We start from the raw sequence: 16,794 nt of genomic DNA on the forward strand, positions 1-16,794 counted from the left end.
TAAACCGACTTGGATAAATGAAATTCGGGATTGGTCATGGCCAAGTGTTCAAGATAAATTCGACTCGTTTTTCTTATTATTTACACATTTATTTATTCGTAGGAGAGCGAGCTTGAAAAAAAACTTTTCGCATCGCTTTCAAACACTCTCGTACCGTTACAATGAAAGAGCTGGACAAGTTTTACTACTCGATGAACAACCCGGATTTTTTTTTATTATTTTAGAAAAGTTTACCGTTGTGATAGCGGTGGAAAAAAAAAGAACAATTTTACCGCGCTTCAATTGTCACTGAAACCACTGAATACCAATTCGATCGCGGCCTGCACGTCGCCATTCGTGAATTGGAGGGCCTGAACGTTGACCGTGTCATCCTGGAGGCCAATTTCGTGCATTTGGGCGAGTTGTCTCTCGAGATCAGAAATTTGAGGAATCGCGGGCTGGAGGAGCGGGAGCGGAGGCGCAGCGACTGGAGGAGTCCCGGTGGAGGCTCCCGACGTCAAAGGATTCGAGGGAGCGGATGGCGCCGATGCGAAAGCCTGCTGAATCGCCTGGGTGAACATTTCTGTTGTTATCAGACCCGAATTGGAAACGCCGCTGCTTCCGGACGTCGATGAGGACGAAGTCGACAAGGGGAAACCGCGAGCCCCTGCTCGCGACAGAGCCGCCGCTAGCTGAGCCGTCGTTATTGCCGCTGCACTCGAATTGAAAGCCGAATGTAAATTCGGCTGCGCCGAGTCCGAAGACTGCGAAGAATCACCGGCCATTTCTTCGTCGTCGCTTAGATTATCGAGACTGTAAGAATACGCTGTCGAAGGAGCGCTCGTTGTCGAGGCGTTGCCCCCGGATCCGCTCCCGCCACCCGGTCCTGACACCGAACAACTCAGTCGAGCTTCCTCGTGCACAGCCGCCGCTATCAATTGAGCTGCCTCCACTAAAACCGGATGCAGCTCGGCGATTCTGTTGAACGATGAAACGAACTTAGAAAATACATTTTCAATGACAACGAACTCGTTTCTGTATGTTTCCATGTTCAACCGAATCGAGACGAACAACAAAGATTTCGATTAATTTTTGGAGGTAACAAAAAAAAATGTTACCTCCAAACAAACCCAAACATCAAATTTCGAAAAATTTATTTGTCCGAACTTCCATCGGTCGTGACAAGAAAATCTGTGTGTGACGTTTGTTGACGTAGCTGTACCTTCGGACTGTATCCGGATCTGTAAAGTGAGCCATCAGATCAGGATCTTGCAACATGGCGATGGAGACAGAATCCTCGTTCAGACCAGGAGATGTCGATATTATGTTTTCTATGACTTCAGGCCTTTTGCTCAAACGCTGAGTACCGATAAAAATTCTCCATCAGTCAGTAACATCTCAGCAGAATAGTCAAGGAAAAAGTTACTAGAAAGATGTGGCAGAAAAATATTACATGTAAAGCGCTGCGGAGAGCCGGGTTCTCGTTGAACGATCTGAAAGCAGTTGCTAATTGTAATACGCTCCCTTCCGTTATGGACTTGGCCGGAGTAGGCTTTTCAGGTTCCATTTTGTTCAAAACATGGATGGTAACGCCATTCCTCAGGCCACAGGATTCCATGGTTGCATCGTCCTCCAAAATACATCCTCGAAAAACCAACTCTGTGCAAAAGAAGAAAGCTAATTAACTCTTTTCTACACAATTCAATTCTGTACAAAATTAACTTGGTATTGTAACGTTTTTTTGTAAACTAAAATTTATTTTTTATTTCAAAATATTTCAAATTCAAAATAAATTTGCTGTCAGAATAGAAAAACTCACCAAACGAGTCTTTGGGGAGCTGAACCCTTGTCGCAGTTTCCTTTCTCAATTCTTCAACTTTCGTCCTCAAGTCAACGTCGCTTAACTTGATCGTTTGAAGCGTGTGTGTATCGAGACGCACACCCAAAAGTAAATCCGAACTCATTTTCGTTCGTATTTAGACTCAAACACTTCGTTCTACGCGAATATAACAGCAGCCTCGGTTTGAAAAAGTATTCCAATCACTGACTACACTAGACCAACTCAAAGGCGTCAAAAAATATGAAACAGCCAATTTATTTCGACCAATTCACATATAAATTACGTTTTTGACAGAAAACTCTTGAAATTGTTCAGCCTATAAAGATGACTGAGCAAATTACAATACAAAACAACCGAGCTCGATTCTCAGTTCCTGGCCTACAAGCCCTACTGGCTGGCGTTCACCTCTTTGTCTCCGATTGTGTAAAAACCACGAACCAAAGTGTCAACAAAGGCAACGATTAGTGCTTCCCCCCTGATGTGATGATAACTATCGATAACCCTCTTTACTTCCATCGATAACTTATCGACTAGTGTTCATTTTTTTATCGGTCGAGTCGGTGAAAAATCCTCTCGATCGATTTAAGAGGATGGATTGTCGGTATATCGCAACCATGAGTGCGAGACAGATATAGTTGCAAATTTCGAAATCGAAATTCTTTGACAAAGTTTGACCGATTAAAAAAAGGCTCTGTCAGTCGATATTTGCCATCGTTCTGCGTAGACTGACAGAGTCTTTTTTTAATCGATCAAACTGTGTCAAATAATTTCGATTTCGAAAATCCCAAGTGAGGTTAGTCGACGATCCATACTCTTAACGTGGCAAGTCACAGGACGATGGTAAAAAAATATGCTTGGTAAGTTTTCCATTTATTGTCTGAAGTGTGTGTGTGTGTGTATTGTGTTAATTAAAAGATTGACAGCGAAGGCATCCTACTCAAGCAGCTGGTGTCACTTGGAAATTGAAGAAGCTCAGGATGACGATCTTTAATGTGTGCGTCACGGTTGGGTATGGTGGACGCATGAATAAACCCTCTGGACAGCCTCTTGCGCCGATTGTTTGAAAGCTTTGAATTTATCACGTACAGCTTTGCCGGCAAAATGCATGGGTAATTTATCTGTGCACGAGAGAACACTAAACGCCTTATAGAATTTCGTACGTATGGCGTCCGTTCTCGTAAGGACCTGCAAAAACGTAAAAATACACAAATGTATCGTACTATGAAATGCAAACAGGAGCAGAGGGCGTTGTAGGCATGATTGTCTGAAAAATGGAAGAACAAAGAAAAACGACGACGACAACAATTTGCGGTTATAGAAAATAAATTATTTACTTCGCAGCACGAACGCCCACTACACGAACGTACACGGGATTTGAGGTTATGTAAGGCTGTTTGCGCTTCGTTCATGGCCGGTAATATGCTGAGAAGCCGGTTTACCCTCCCTTCAAAGACACAGGACATATAGCTACTGACATCATTTTTAATGATTTCTCCTTTTGTCTGCAGTTCGAGGAAATAACGCATACATTCGGTTTTGTTGACAGCGGTCTTCGTATTTTTCATAATACTTAACGTTTCCATCAAGCTCTATAAAAAATAAGACCCTAATTATATTTAGAATATAAACGTTTGAAAATCAGTGTTAAAGTAATCGTCAGTGATCTTTCAGGCTTTCGCCTCATCCTTATACATGCTCTAAGGTATTCGATAGGTTAGCTCCGAATTCCATTTCAAGACCGTTGATTTTATTCGTCAATCCGAATCCTTCCTCAATACCATTCGTAACAGTATTTGCCGAATCATCGATGAACTTTTTTGCCCTATCAAAATGGCTATTGGCTAACTTTTTGTCGCACTTATCAACAGCAGCAGCAGTAACCGTTTCCTGTACAATCATTATAGAAAGTTTATGTCACAACGTTTCAATAAATAGCGAAATAAAAGAAATGCGAGCACTTTTCAAAAAAGGAATATGCGAGTGGGTGATTTTTTCGAATGCTGTAAGTTGACATTTTGAAACTTTTTTTAAATACTATTTTTCCCAGTACGAAATTCAGGGTTTTGAAATGTGACACATTGCATTTGTGATTTTATCAGTGAAAAGTAATAATTTACATACCTTGGTTACCACGGCGAATAAAACGACCGCACCAAAAAAGTTCGTCAGTTTCGGCATTCTGGTGGAACTTCTTTATATTCCTCGTTCCTAAGTGAAGACCAACTCGAAATCGATCTGAGCAGCCAATATATAGACCCGTGATCTTTTGACAAGTGTGCATGAAAAGGTGTTTCAAATGCGAGAAAAACTATTGACAGAGGTAAGAAATTTTCGGCGTTGACGTTAAATTGAGGCGTGTATAACGCAGAACCGAACGCCAAACATTTCATGTATTTAATGAGAGATGTCAATAATGTTGAATTTTCCCGGGCTACAGAATCTTACAGACTCGCTTTCCTTTTCTGAATTTCTCGCTATTGAGCAAAAAATAACGAATAGCGTTTCATCCGATATACACGGATCGAACAATTCATCGCTCACCCGACCATGTTTTTGTACCGTTTCATGCTGTATGCCTTGAAAATAGCTGTTCGTATACAGCTGAACTAACTTTGGGCTTGAGATAAAAGTGTCACTTTTTCGAAGACTCAATTTGGTGAAATTCAACGGTAAAATATAATTAGTGCCTTGTTATTTCTCCATTTTTTTTATTTTTTTATTTTTTTTTATTAGAGGGTTGAAAATTTGACAATAAACGAATCTAACTCGAGCTTGCTTTGTTTCGAAATAAACGTAGCTCGTGATGCGACGTTCGTGCCTCACTCCTGTCCATGACGCACGCATGCGGTAGTATTTCGGACAACTTCTCGTGCCAATTTCTCGAAAGCTTCGAATTCATTTTGTATAGTTCGGAGTGCAAAATCCTTCGGCGTTTTATCTGCGCAGGAAAGTCCATTGAACTTCGAAAGGAATGTCCTCAATATGGCATCTGCGTCGTTACGGATCTGAGGAAAAAAAAAAAGTATAAAAATGTATCGAGAAGTCAAATGCCGTTGCAGGTACAATTATTTAGAAAATAAATATCCCTGAAAGACCATAGAAAAACGCCCGGACAACAATTTGCTATGATATAAAATGAATCACTTACGCTGCAGCATGAATATCCACGACACGAACGTGCCCGAAGTTTGAGGTTATGAAGGTCCTTTAGCGCGCCATCTGCGGCCTGATACACCCCTATAAGCCGGCCTACCATTCCCCTCATACCGTACATTATACGATCTTGTACATTCTTTCTAGGGGTATCTTCATTTTCTTCCAGTTTATTGTAGTACTTCATACACTCTGCTTCGTTGTAAGTGGTTTTTGCGTTTTCGAAAATTTTAACAATTTCATGCGCAGTCTTCGTGAAAAATAAGTCCAGAATAATATTCGTGATAAAAATAACGTTGGTGAAAATTTGCACTCAAATATAATCGATAGTGAATAACCGCATTCTTACATTTTGTGTTACATGCGATGCGTTAACATCAAGAGTAACCATTAGAATTTCGATTTCGTTTTCCAATAGAAGTTTTTTCACGATTGCATCAGCGACGGTCTTGTTCTTTTCATCGATGCGCCTAATCAATGAGTTGACGTGACTATTGACTGTAATGATTTCGCACCCTGTCGGACTAGCAACCGTGTCCTGTAGAAAATTGAAAAAAGTCTCATAAAGAATGGAAAGTTAATTCGTTTAGAAATGAAAAAAAAAAAAAAAAAAAAAAAACAACGAATATGCGAGTGTGTAATTTTTTCGAAGGTCGTTAGTCAACCGTTTGAAATGATTTTTTAATACTATTTTTCTTCGTACATAATCCAGTTTTAAAATGTCATGCGTTCGATTTTGTAATTGTAGTGAAAAGTATCGAATCAATGGCAGACCTTGGCTACCACGGCAAATAAAATGACAGCGCCAAAAAGAATAACCGACGGTTTCAGCATTCTGGCGAAACTCTTTTCCTCGTTCCTGAGTGAAGACTGACTCGACATCGATCTGTACAGCCAATATTCGTGATCTTTTCATAAGTGTGTATGAAAAAGTGTTTGAAATGCGAGAGAAAACTACTGAAAAAGATAAGAAATTTTCGGTGCTGACGTTAAATTGAGGCACATAACGCAGAACCGACTGGCAAATATTCTATCGTGTGTTCAGACTCCGATCACATTTTTCTGTATTTGAGTCATTTTTGTTTCACGAATATCTCAGTAGAATGATCAGCATAGAATTTATTTAAAATGAAAATTTTTTTTAAATGTACAGGCTCGGCGTTTCTTAATTCGTTTGTTCACGACGATTTCCTATGTTGTGATCATTACTGGTGTGAGCCTGTTTCGCGCATTTTTCGAAATCCCGGAGAGCCTCTTGTGCGCCCACTGCTTAAAAAAGTCGGATTCTCCAGTCGTGAAGGCAGTTACAGTCGCCGAGGGTCTTTTATCTTTGCACGAGAGCTCTCGGTCGTCAGCGAAAAGAATTGACTCTTCGTGGCTTCTGCTTCGTTACGGATCTGAGGAGACAAGAATAAATAACAAAAAGTGAGCGCGGGAGCGTAAAACTTGAGGAAATCTTTTTAAGATGATGGATCAGTCGGTAATCACAACCGTGAGTGCGAGAGAGATAGTTGCAAATTTTAAAAAGGACATTTTTCCACATCGTTCGTCTGATCAAAAAAATAAAAATTTCATCGGATTTTTGCTATCGTGCTGCGTACGATGACATTTTTATTATTTTAATCGGACGAACGATGTCAAAGAGTTTCAATTTCAAAAATTCGAGGTGTGATTACCGACTGATCCATCATCTTAAAATCACTTTTCCTCGGGGAACAACGTAATGGCAGAAAAAGCTTTGACATTCCCGATAATACCAGAGGACAAAAAAGGATTTCTGACCTGCCAACATTCACGTTGTTTACAAGACTGTGCTCGCTTGTCAAGCCCCCCCCCCCCGCGGTTTTTTCCGCTTCAGAGGCTGCCGGTAGAACGTCCGTGAGTCGTGAGAGCACCTCGTTCTATTTGGACCGAAGTCGAGTCAGCAGGTTCGCCTCCGATTGGTCTGCCTTTTTTTTTCAGGTCATCCAAATAACTGCTGCACGTTGATTCTTGGAGGTTGTTGTTTGCGATTATTGCGTTGATTTGAGGCCCAACCTTTGGAAAAAGGTTGAAAACATGATTACGATCGAGACACGCTTTTGTCGGTATTCAATTTAGCGACCGTCGCTTTTCAGGCTTTCGCCTCATCCTTACACTGTCCAAATGCTTCGTTATGTTTCGTATCGTTGCGGAGCTCGTCAGCAAGATGAGAAAAGTCGTCGTTCAGCATGTCATTCATTTCCAATATTGCTCGAGAGATGGTTGAGGTCCTTGTTCCGATGCATTGTGCAATAAACTCGACAACATGTCGTAGAATATAAACGATGTAAATATTGTTTTTTTTTTTTTTTCGATTGATTAGTGAAAAAAATAAAATTTAAAAAATTTCTTATTATGCTTGAATAAATGACGCTTGTTGTCACTTGGGTTTATGGAGAAAGATTCAGAACTATTTTTTCTTACTCTGTTTCCATTAGATCGATTACAACATTTTGGAGGAATAAATATTTACGATTATATAAGTAAACGGTATCGAGATACGATCAAGCCTACTTAATACCAAGGCGATGAAAGCGATGGCACAAATAATAACTTTTAGTTGAGACATTCTGACGGAACTTTTCTCGTTCCAAAATAGATTAAATTGCAAACAGATCGAACCAGCTTTTATAATAGCTCGTCACAGTAAACACCACGGTACTACTGACGTACTGAAATTTAAGTATATATTTATAATTCGTCGTATTCCTATACTCACGCGATTTACTTTTGCTCGAGTTATTTTTTCCTTATCATCGCCGAAGTCCTCCCTCCGTGCTTTTGATCGAAATTTATTCGCCTCGTGCAATTTTCTTGTCGAACGACTTTGCTTCGAAACGACTACGGCGAAACACGGAGAGCAGCAAATATTTGAGTAGGTGAACAGAGGAATCCAACGGAGTTATAAGTAGGAAAAAGAAGTTTTTGAGCAAAATATTATTTCAATTTGCTACTTGTGAATTTTTTATGCTCGTAGCAACAATTCATCATCGGTTTCATTTGAAGGCATTAAAAAAATCGGCACGTGGCCGTTTTCTACAGACGGGGATGATGAGGACTCGTACTTGGGCTCCGCCGTAACAAGAAAATCGGGAATGGTGGGGAGAGCTCACCGCTTGGCACACGAAAGCGTATAGCGAGCTCAAACAAAGCAGCTCAACTGCGAAGCGCCTCGTGGCTTCGAGGGTCGCAGAGCGAAGAGCGACTTACCGGGTTATATATTCGTCGTGAGGTTGTGAAAACTCGAATTCGTAAAGTAAGAAATACAGGTCTTGAAAACCCACGAATCAGTAAAAATGTTGGCGATTTTCTTCTCAATGCTAGATTAATAAGACGCTTTTGAAAATAAAAAAAATTAATGGACTATCAACTTTTCGACTTATTACAATACACACCGAGCTAGTCAGTTTGAAATGACCGCGCAAAGCCTAACCCTTCCGCTAAGCCAGCCATTCGCAGTGTTCAGGTGGTTCAACATCATACATACATTCATTGTTTATGTGTTTGCACCACGCGTCCACGCGTTCCAGTTTATCTTATCTGTTCGGTAAAACTTGCTTCGATCGAACCAATGAGCTCGAATTTTTTTTCGGTATGTGCATTTGATTATGTTATAATGATTGAGTGATCCCACTGTAAACTCTGAGAATATATAACGCTTAATTATAAAATTAGTGGCGCAATCGAAAAAATTTTTTTAAGATTAAACCACAAGCTTTTATTGAATAGTCATGTATCGTTTGTTCAAAAAATGTGTTTTTCCAAGGTATGTTTTGTTTTTTGACAATGTGATTTATAATATGGAAAGAGTACCAAATTGTTGGCTTTTACAGGAACGTGATCTCTTTTGGGCCACGTATGTTTTCGTGGACGGCTCAAAAAAACAATCGAATTGATAAGGTATGTTCTCATTATTATTGTTCTGATATAAAAAATACAATAAATCCGAAATTTTTACATAATTTACAATTCAGATCTTGTATCACTCAACAAATTAACGAGTTCATTGGTTAACTTCTAAATTCATAGTGAGCTGTGTAATTATTGATGGAAAGTTACAATTCAAACTCTACAGATTCTTATCACAAATAGAGGAGAAATAGCATGTCGAATATCAAGAACAGCAAAGAAATTAGGAGTGAAAACAGTAGCGGTATACAGCGAAGCGGACAAAAATTCTATGCACGTGGAATTGGCTGATGAGGCTTATTGCATCGGGCCTCCACCCTCCAGCCAGAGCTATTTGAGACAAGATAAGATTATAGCAGTTGCTAAAGCTGCCAAATGCCAGGCGATTCATCCTGGTTATGGGTTTCTATCGGAAAATGTGGAGTTTGCCGAATTATGCCAGAAAGAAAATATCACGTTTGTGGGTCCACCTGCGAGTGCCATTCGTGACATGGGAATCAAAAGTACTTCAAAAGCCATAATGGCAAAAGCTGGTGTACCTATCATCGAAGGTACTGTTCGGTTTGAATTCTTTAAGAAGCAAAATTTCACATCAACAACGACCGTTTTATAAAATTTTTGAATGAAAATGATTATAGAAAACATTTTAAACAACAGGATACCACGGAGATGATCAGACCAACAAAACGTTGTTGGAAGAAGCGCAAAGGATAGGTTTTCCTCTGATGATAAAAGCAGTTCGAGGGGGAGGTGGAAAAGGAATGAGGATCGCAATGGAGAAAGCCGATTTCTTGGAAGCTCTCGAGTCTGCTCGAACTGAATCTTTAAAAGCATTTGGAGATTCAGCAGTGTTGTTGGAAAAGTTCATTGCGGAACCACGCCACGTGGAGGTTCAGATTTTTGCTGACAAACATGGGAACGTTGTTCACTTATTCGAAAGAGATTGTTCGGTCCAGCGACGTCATCAAAAAGTCATCGAAGAAGCTCCTGCAGTAAGGAATATTTCTCAGAAAAAAGAAAAGTTTGAGCTTGCTCCGTCGCATGATATTCACTACATAAACGATGCATTTAAATAATGAAAATTCCAGCCTGGTATAGCACAAGAACTGCGAACCAAACTGGGAGAAGCCGCTGTGAGAGCAGCAAAAGCTGTGGGATATGTTGGTGCTGGAACGGTCGAATTTATTTTGGACAGAAAAACACATTCTTTTCATTTCATGGAAATGAATACCCGGCTCCAAGTCGAGCATCCCGTCACCGAAGAAATTACTGGTACGGATTTAGTCGAGTGGCAACTCAAAGTTGCAGCCGGCGAGACACTGCCTCTCAAACAAGAAGACATTCATTTGAAAGGACATGCTTTTGAAGCTCGAATTTATGCAGAAGTACGGCGCACATTGTTGTCCAAAGATTCATAAAACAACGTGCAAAACCTTTTTCAATACATCTAAATTCCGTGAAACTCGTTGGCGGGGATTAATTATTAAATATTCTCAGGATCCTCGAGGTGGTTTTCTGCCAGGAGCGGGTCCACTTTTGCATTTGACACCACCCAGAAGTGGAGCAAACATTAGAGTCGAGACTGGAGTCAGACAAGGCGATGAAGTCTCCGTACACTACGATCCCATGATCGCAAAGCTGGTAGTTTGGGGAAAGGACCGAAACGAATCTCTAAGCATGCTTCGGGCTCAACTATCGGAATATGATGTAAGCAAGTTGCAGGTTTATTATTATTTGAGGGATAAATCAGAAAGCCCTCTAGATGGATCCATTTCAACGACTGTATTTTTTTTTACAGATTGTTGGTTTGGAAACGAATATCGAATTCATAAAGGATTTGTGCGATCACCCCAAGTTCCGAGCGGCTCAAGTACACACTGGTTTCATCGAAGAAAATTACAGTACGCTCTTTCCCCACCTTCAGCCCTCGGACGAAATATTGTCGCAAGGAGCGCTCGCGCTGTTGATTTCGGAACAAACGGCGGTCCTCGCATCAGGAAAAAATGAAAAAAATCCGTCGAACCCTTTCAACACGATAGCTGGATTTCGTACGAATCACGAGCTCAATAGACACTTTGAATTTTCGTTTATGGATGAAAGATTTAAGGTTCATGTGCAGTACGTTAAATCGGGTGCATATCTTATTAGAGTAAACAACAAAGAACCTGCCAAATTGGTGACTGGAAGTTCAACCGTGAGGGGCGACACGATGTTCTTAATTTCGGAAATTGACGGAAAAAAACAAAAATCTCGGATCGTTTCTGTTGGTCGTGAGCTGCACATATTTACCAACGTGAGAGAACATTTTCGTAGCTCAAATTGTTACTGCAGTCGTCTTTTTTATCTCAATAACGAAATTGTTCATTGAGTAGGAGAGAAAATGGAAATTGACGAGACCCGAAGCAGAGTTTGTCAGGAAGCAAACTCTACATGCGGACATGTCCAAAGGGGGCGCCGTCAGTCCAATGCCAGGAGTGGTAGATAAAATTTTCGTGCAGCCAGGCGATCTCGTCAAAAAAGGAGACCCTCTGGTCGTTATTATTGCCATGAAAATGGAGGTGAGCCTCGCGTCGTGTCAAATTATCCATCCATACTGAGAAAATTCGATAAATCATATTTCGACTGACCGTTTATCAAACTCTAATGAATGAGCGATATGTTTCAATAAATAACCCATTCTTTTGATTTGCGTGCGAATTAATTCGATATTTTGTTTCAGCACACAATGCGAGCATCGTGCGACGGTAAAGTTATGAATGTTCCGTGCGCCATCGGTGACAGCGTTGCAAAAAACAAACTTCTCGTTGATGTTCAGTAAAAGCAGCTACGTCTCTAAATGACTTGCGACCTGGAAAATCGGGTCAACGCGTTTTATATTATTTTTACATTTGATAATTTTTTTCTATGAGGCTTGTGCAATATATTTCTCTCAAATATACACATTTTTACTTGTTTTTAAAAAATCCTCATTCCATTTCCCACATGGTTTTCCTTACAGAAAATTATACCATTCCCAGGGAGATTGAACGAACGAAATTACTCGTTTTGTCGATCGTTCAATTTCGTCAATACTCGAATGTAAAAAACAAAATTAAAAAATTTATTGTTTTTCAGTACACTTAATACATTATTTGTTATCTTTCTGGAATCATTGATCGTATTCTTCGCTAAGCTTTGCAAATCTGTCGAAAGAGAATGGCACGGAAGAGCGAGGGCAAGAAATTTCGGGAACGTTTTGGACCGGGTCACTGAGCGAATCTCGATTGAGTTTTTCTTTTTCCTTACAATGCATGCGTTTGAGCCTTTTTTCGAGAGGCTCGTCGTCGGAAGACATCACTTTGTCTTCTTCCTCTTCCACTTTTGCTTCTCGTCGAAGTTTTTTTTCGAGAGGCTGGTCATCAAGAGACCCTGCTGTTTCAATTTTCAACTTATTTGTTTGACGCTCGTCGCGTAGCGCAGTTCTATTTTTGGCTCGGCGATCTCTCATCCGGATTTCTTTTATAATTTTTCCTTTTAGTCGTTGATCGATCGTGTCGAGGGTTTCACGTTTAATGACTTTTTTTTTTCTCTTTCGTAACCTCTCAGTACCATCGACGTGGACCGGTGAGCTTACTGCCCCAGCGATCGTGTTATCCGTTTGTTGTGGAACGTTGCAAGTGAACTGATTTATCTTGACGGTGACGTCGTGAGATGTACCAACTTTTTGGCGCGCACGATATTCTCGCATGTAAGCAGCTGTCGCAGCTTTACTTATTCGCTTTTCTTCGACCGAAAGTCGCTCGGTATACTCTTTACGACGCAGGGTCTCACTTTTCTTCGGCCTACCAACCTTGTTTTTTGGTGGATCATTATTTATCTCCCGTCTCGCTTCGACCGGACTTTCTTCTCTGCTCACTATCGAGATTGTAGTAGCAACCGTTAACGTCGGTTTTGGGTATGTTAACTCGCTCAGACTTCTCACGCGAATCATTCTCCGAACGGGCAGAAAAACCCTGAAACATCGAAAGGAAATTAAACAATGAAGCTCTCGAAAAACGCAATAAAAATTTGGTATTTCTAGATCACTCGATCAGAGTCCACGATTTACTTTCGACAGGGGCTGAGGAAAACTGCTTAAACCTTGGCCGATATGAACGATTGGTCAATCGAAATTAAAACCCGCTTGGAAACCACAGTTTTCGACACTTAATCAAGTGTCCTCAAGCAAAAGTAAGGAAATTCGCTCTCGGTTCAATAAGTAGAAAATGCAACTGAAAAGAAACCATCCGGCTTGTATAAAAAACTAAGAAATTTTTCATTCACGAATTTTTGTATGAAATCACGATTTATTCGGTGAGCTCCCGTCTCAACTCGATCCTCGATAAATGGTTCGATTATTTTTATTTCGTTCGAAAACAAATAGAAAATGTATTACCACCGCTTCTACACTGCCGTTGTTGTTGTTGCGATGTCTTCTTAACCAAAAATTTTCGCACTGAACGACTATTCTTCACCCGTGTGATCACCTTTTCGATCGGCGCAACGATACGTAATTATTCGACTAAAAATAACTCCTTAAAAACAATATTTTTCAATTATTTCGTGCAACAATAACGCGAAAACGAGCGAATTCTTAGAATAACAGCTGATTTCGCCGATACTGGAGCCGGTGCGCGGACATCATGCGCAAAAGGGTTTCGTATACGCGAACGCACACTCACGCAGGCACATCAACGAGCTTTACGGCGAAATAAAAACAACGGATAGGTTCAAGTTTCGAAGGATTCTTCGCTAATTGTTCACGTTTGCAGATGAGAAAAAAGTGTTATCACTCTTTTTTGTTGATGAATATCAAACATTTTTTGAACCTGATGAAAAACGAATTTTGTAAAAAATATTTTCTAGTAACGAATGTGAAGCTGACATTGCCCCCTTTTTTCGTGTCTCCTCCAAATCGAATTGTCATTCCTCAGATAATGAGAATGAACGTGGGGGATTAGAAAATCCTGTACGAACATTTGCCCCCTCTCTTTTCAGCTTTTAGTTTTTTTCAAGTTTCATGGGTTTGTTTTATGCTAAATAAAATTCTTCATAAAATCAACGTTTTTCGTTTTTTTCTAATCAATCATTATGTATTTTTCTGTACCCCCAAAATATTTTGGACAATCAAGAGTCACTCATACAGACACGCATATTCGTTTTGTTATTGCATTAATGAAGTTGAATTATTCGATACGCAACTTCATTGCGGAATTATGGTGAGAAACAATTTCAGATCCCTGCCGTACGGATGAGACGAGAAAAGCAGATTGCTGGTGACAACTCTTTGTCTCTTGCGTACTTTGACGGTTCGATGAATTCGACGGTAGGCTCGGCGGCGATAGAGTTTGTGATTCGGTGTCGTTGGTGTGTCTTGGCATCTGGAAATAAAATTTGGACACGTTCAGATATCGGTGCGAGCTGTTTGTGAGCTTGTACTCGTTGAAATGATGAAACGTCACACTTACCGATTGGTTCCTCGTTGTAGGCGGGGCGTTCGGGGGCTCGGAGCTCATCTACGTTAACGTTGGGATTGGCAATTTGGTGGATGACATCTCTGGGAATCCAAAGAAAAATATCGCAATGTAGAAACATCTCATATGAATTATGAGCATTAGCAAAATATATTTAAAACAAAAGTGGTATAAACATGAATTATTTTTCTCTGCATCTGTCAAAATGCATCGAATGAGATATTTACAGAAACTTACCGAGGGAGGATGCGGTTGGCGCTGCGCATGCACCGGAGTCCACTCCGTAGTAGTAGGCTCGTTCGCGGGTTGGGCATAAGTGCCAACAAGTCCGAGGAAGCAGAGCAGCAAAATGGAGAAAATGCGGAGTCCCTTCATCGTCGATTACTCGAGTAAAATTCGTAGATCGGATCAGCTGAATATTCACCTTCGAATGTATATTTTTCCACCGAGAGCTCTGCCTTTTTATACAAATCGGACGAAGGTCATCGGTTGTAATGATTCGATACACGCGCTCAAAGGTTTATCGAAATTTTTTCGTGTCAACCGATTTCGAATATATTTTTTGCATACGTGGAAAAAAATGAAAAACTATTCTATAATATGATATGCAACACCATTCAACGGGGTGTTGCAACACCGTTGAAAAAAAATTTGAAGCGCACAATAAAAATATTCAGTCTTCCCATCATTCAATCCGAGCGTTTGGAGGATTTATTGCAAGGTCGGATCCGCGTCGCTACACTGTCATACGAAAACAGACCACATTTAGTTGTGTCAAATATTTCATAATACGGAGAGTCAAAATCAATTTTTCATTCTAACGAAAATTGGGTAATTTATGAATCGTTATAAATACTCTACACTTTGGAGTGATGAAAAGTCGTCAATAATTTTTATCCCTTAAGATTGTTCGAGAGGGAAAACGAGGAATGCCTGCCCCCTCCCCCCACTTTTAAAAACCATCGAAAATTCCATGTTGCAACTGAATCGAATTTCCGAACTGTCAAATGGAATATTTATTCGAATCGATAAATTTTCGCATTTCGCTCATTTTCCAATCCAGATGTACTACAGGTGTCACCAACCGGTATGAAATATGACGACAGTAAATCTCCACGTTTTGGTTCAAAGGGCTACTGTGACGCAGAATCGTGCGGTAACGTGATACCGTTGCGATTCTATGCTTCAATGTTGCGTCAACGTCCGTCGAAAAGCATTTGAATCTCAACAAGAAAAAAAATGTCGTCATATTTGATATACCGAAAAATCACACCTGTACGCATCGAAAGTTATTTATTGTCGGCTCTTCAAGCGTGTTTGGAATCAAACGTACAATAGTAACCTTTGTACGGACGGTATAAAAGTCGATGATTTTCGATATGAGCACATAGATCGAAAGACGAAGCAGAAGTTAGAACTGATATTGAATTTTTACTCGAGTTATCGATAACCATGAAGGGATTTGGTATCTTCGCCTTTTTGCTGCTTGTCCTCGGACTCGTTGGAGTTTATTCTCAACCATCGAACGATCGTTTGGTCCGTGAAGCGAAACCTGACGCATCATCCCCCCCTCATGCGGTAAGTTTTTGTTTAATGTTTTACGCAGTAAATCTCAGCACTGTTTTTGCTTCATCGATCGCATCTTTTAATATTTTTTTTCTTTTGCTTTCGTTTTCACTTAACAGATGTTTTTTTAAATGCTTTTTATTATTATGAAATTCATCTTGAATGCAATGTCTCTTGAACTGCCAGCCGTGTCGCCCGTACTGCCAAGTGAACTCAACGGCGTCAAGCTAGGCCCGGAGCCTGCGCGCGAATTTTCTGCAAACACTGAGAAACCGGCGGTAAGTGTAACATTCCAATACTCCAACTGCACCAAAGTATAAAATATACCAATTTCGGTGTCTCAATTACGCCTTACGAATGTTTTTCTTCGTTTTTTAATATTCATTGGTTTTACGTGCCTTAAAAAAGTATTTTTCTCTTCTTATAGATGATAATAATTAACTCTACCAGCTTCGACAGCCTCAATTGACATTCATCGATCGGATCTCCGCCCCGTTTCCTCTACACATCAGGAACAAAAAAGAGGCGCCATCATGTCTCAGGCAATGGCAAGAGAGCGGAGTTTCCGTATCGAAAAGTAGATCCACCTGCGTCACCTGATCAATCTCATTGTTTGCATGTGTTTTTTTTTTTAATTGCGTCAAAATATTTTTGGCTCAGAGAATAAATAAGAACATATACCGCTGTCAACTCCCATTTTGTTGCATTATCAAAATACCTGCTTCGGTTTTTGTCACGATTGAGACTGAGTGTCGTTCTCGGCAGTGACGAATGAATCACTCATGAAAACAATATTCTATGAAAATTCAAATATTCGCTTATAAATAGCTCCTC

At 40.2% G+C, this 16,794-nt stretch overlaps 6 protein-coding genes and 2 long non-coding RNA genes across 11 annotated transcripts; 3 read left to right on the top strand and 5 right to left on the bottom strand.

Annotated features, from left to right (window-relative positions):
• Window positions 1-67: 67 nt before the first annotated feature.
• On the bottom strand, window positions 68-2,238 carry LOC122416130 (ubiquitin-like protein 7). The gene is made up of 4 exons (XM_043428832.1): window positions 1,799-2,238; window positions 1,433-1,638; window positions 1,202-1,338; window positions 68-957 (listed from the first exon to the last, which is right to left on the bottom strand). Exons 1-4 carry the CDS (start codon window positions 1,941-1,943, stop codon window positions 279-281), a joined length of 1,167 nt encoding a protein of 388 aa, XP_043284767.1. The 5' UTR covers window positions 1,944-2,238; the 3' UTR covers window positions 68-278.
• Window positions 2,239-2,559: 321 nt separating this feature from the next.
• LOC122416067 (uncharacterized) lies at window positions 2,560-3,484 on the top strand. The gene is made up of 2 exons (XR_006262053.1): window positions 2,560-2,676; window positions 2,765-3,484. It is a non-coding gene; the product is annotated as an uncharacterized lncRNA (long non-coding RNA).
• On the bottom strand, window positions 2,819-4,037 carry LOC122416066 (uncharacterized). Its single transcript, XM_043428740.1, has 4 exons — window positions 3,941-4,037; window positions 3,512-3,706; window positions 3,154-3,408; window positions 2,819-3,004 (listed from the first exon to the last, which is right to left on the bottom strand). Exons 1-4 carry the CDS (start codon window positions 3,995-3,997, stop codon window positions 2,819-2,821), a joined length of 693 nt encoding a protein of 230 aa, XP_043284675.1. The 5' UTR covers window positions 3,998-4,037.
• Window positions 4,038-4,125: 88 nt separating this feature from the next.
• Window positions 4,126-6,792, bottom strand: LOC122416065 (uncharacterized). Of its 2 annotated transcripts, XM_043428738.1 has the most exons (5): window positions 6,755-6,792; window positions 5,747-6,369; window positions 5,322-5,510; window positions 4,968-5,222; window positions 4,126-4,824 (listed from the first exon to the last, which is right to left on the bottom strand). In XM_043428738.1, exons 2-5 carry the CDS (start codon window positions 5,852-5,854, stop codon window positions 4,639-4,641), a joined length of 738 nt encoding a protein of 245 aa, XP_043284673.1. In that variant the 5' UTR covers window positions 5,855-6,369; window positions 6,755-6,792; the 3' UTR covers window positions 4,126-4,638. The 2 variants fall into 2 exon arrangements, with proteins under 2 accessions (XP_043284673.1, XP_043284674.1); XM_043428739.1 differs by lacking the exon at window positions 6,755-6,792 and having other exon boundaries at window positions 5,747-6,475.
• A 1,224-nt stretch (window positions 6,793-8,016) lies between these two features.
• On the top strand, window positions 8,017-11,840 carry Mccc1 (Methylcrotonoyl-CoA carboxylase 1). Of its 3 annotated transcripts, none has more exons than XM_043428736.1 (9): window positions 8,017-8,249; window positions 8,827-8,893; window positions 9,069-9,453; window positions 9,560-9,894; window positions 9,991-10,287; window positions 10,400-10,609; window positions 10,701-11,195; window positions 11,275-11,460; window positions 11,622-11,840. In XM_043428736.1, the coding sequence occupies exons 2-9, from the start codon at window positions 8,852-8,854 to the stop codon at window positions 11,718-11,720; spliced, it is 2,049 nt and encodes a 682-aa protein (XP_043284671.1). In that variant the 5' UTR covers window positions 8,017-8,249; window positions 8,827-8,851; the 3' UTR covers window positions 11,721-11,840. The 3 variants fall into 3 exon arrangements, with proteins under 3 accessions (XP_043284671.1, XP_043284670.1, XP_043284669.1); XM_043428735.1 differs by lacking the exon at window positions 8,017-8,249 and adding an exon at window positions 8,485-8,585; XM_043428734.1 differs by lacking the exon at window positions 8,017-8,249 and adding an exon at window positions 8,600-8,759.
• Window positions 11,841-11,981: 141 nt separating this feature from the next.
• LOC122416063 (uncharacterized) lies at window positions 11,982-13,570 on the bottom strand. Its single transcript, XM_043428737.1, has 2 exons — window positions 13,317-13,570; window positions 11,982-12,894 (listed from the first exon to the last, which is right to left on the bottom strand). The coding sequence occupies exon 2, from the start codon at window positions 12,870-12,872 to the stop codon at window positions 12,051-12,053; it is 822 nt and encodes a 273-aa protein (XP_043284672.1). The 5' UTR covers window positions 12,873-12,894; window positions 13,317-13,570; the 3' UTR covers window positions 11,982-12,050.
• A 465-nt stretch (window positions 13,571-14,035) lies between these two features.
• LOC122415896 (uncharacterized) lies at window positions 14,036-14,883 on the bottom strand. The gene is made up of 3 exons (XM_043428428.1): window positions 14,632-14,883; window positions 14,389-14,477; window positions 14,036-14,301 (listed from the first exon to the last, which is right to left on the bottom strand). Exons 1-3 carry the CDS (start codon window positions 14,706-14,708, stop codon window positions 14,153-14,155), a joined length of 315 nt encoding a protein of 104 aa, XP_043284363.1. The 5' UTR covers window positions 14,709-14,883; the 3' UTR covers window positions 14,036-14,152.
• An 832-nt stretch (window positions 14,884-15,715) lies between these two features.
• Window positions 15,716-16,572, top strand: LOC122415897 (uncharacterized). The gene is made up of 3 exons (XR_006262015.1): window positions 15,716-15,972; window positions 16,147-16,238; window positions 16,388-16,572. It is a non-coding gene; the product is annotated as an uncharacterized lncRNA (long non-coding RNA).
• Window positions 16,573-16,794: the final 222 nt, after the last annotated feature.

Source organism: Venturia canescens, chromosome 9 (genome assembly GCF_019457755.1).
Source record: "Venturia canescens isolate UGA chromosome 9, ASM1945775v1, whole genome shotgun sequence".
In the NCBI taxonomy this organism is placed as follows: domain Eukaryota; kingdom Metazoa; phylum Arthropoda; class Insecta; order Hymenoptera; family Ichneumonidae; genus Venturia; species Venturia canescens.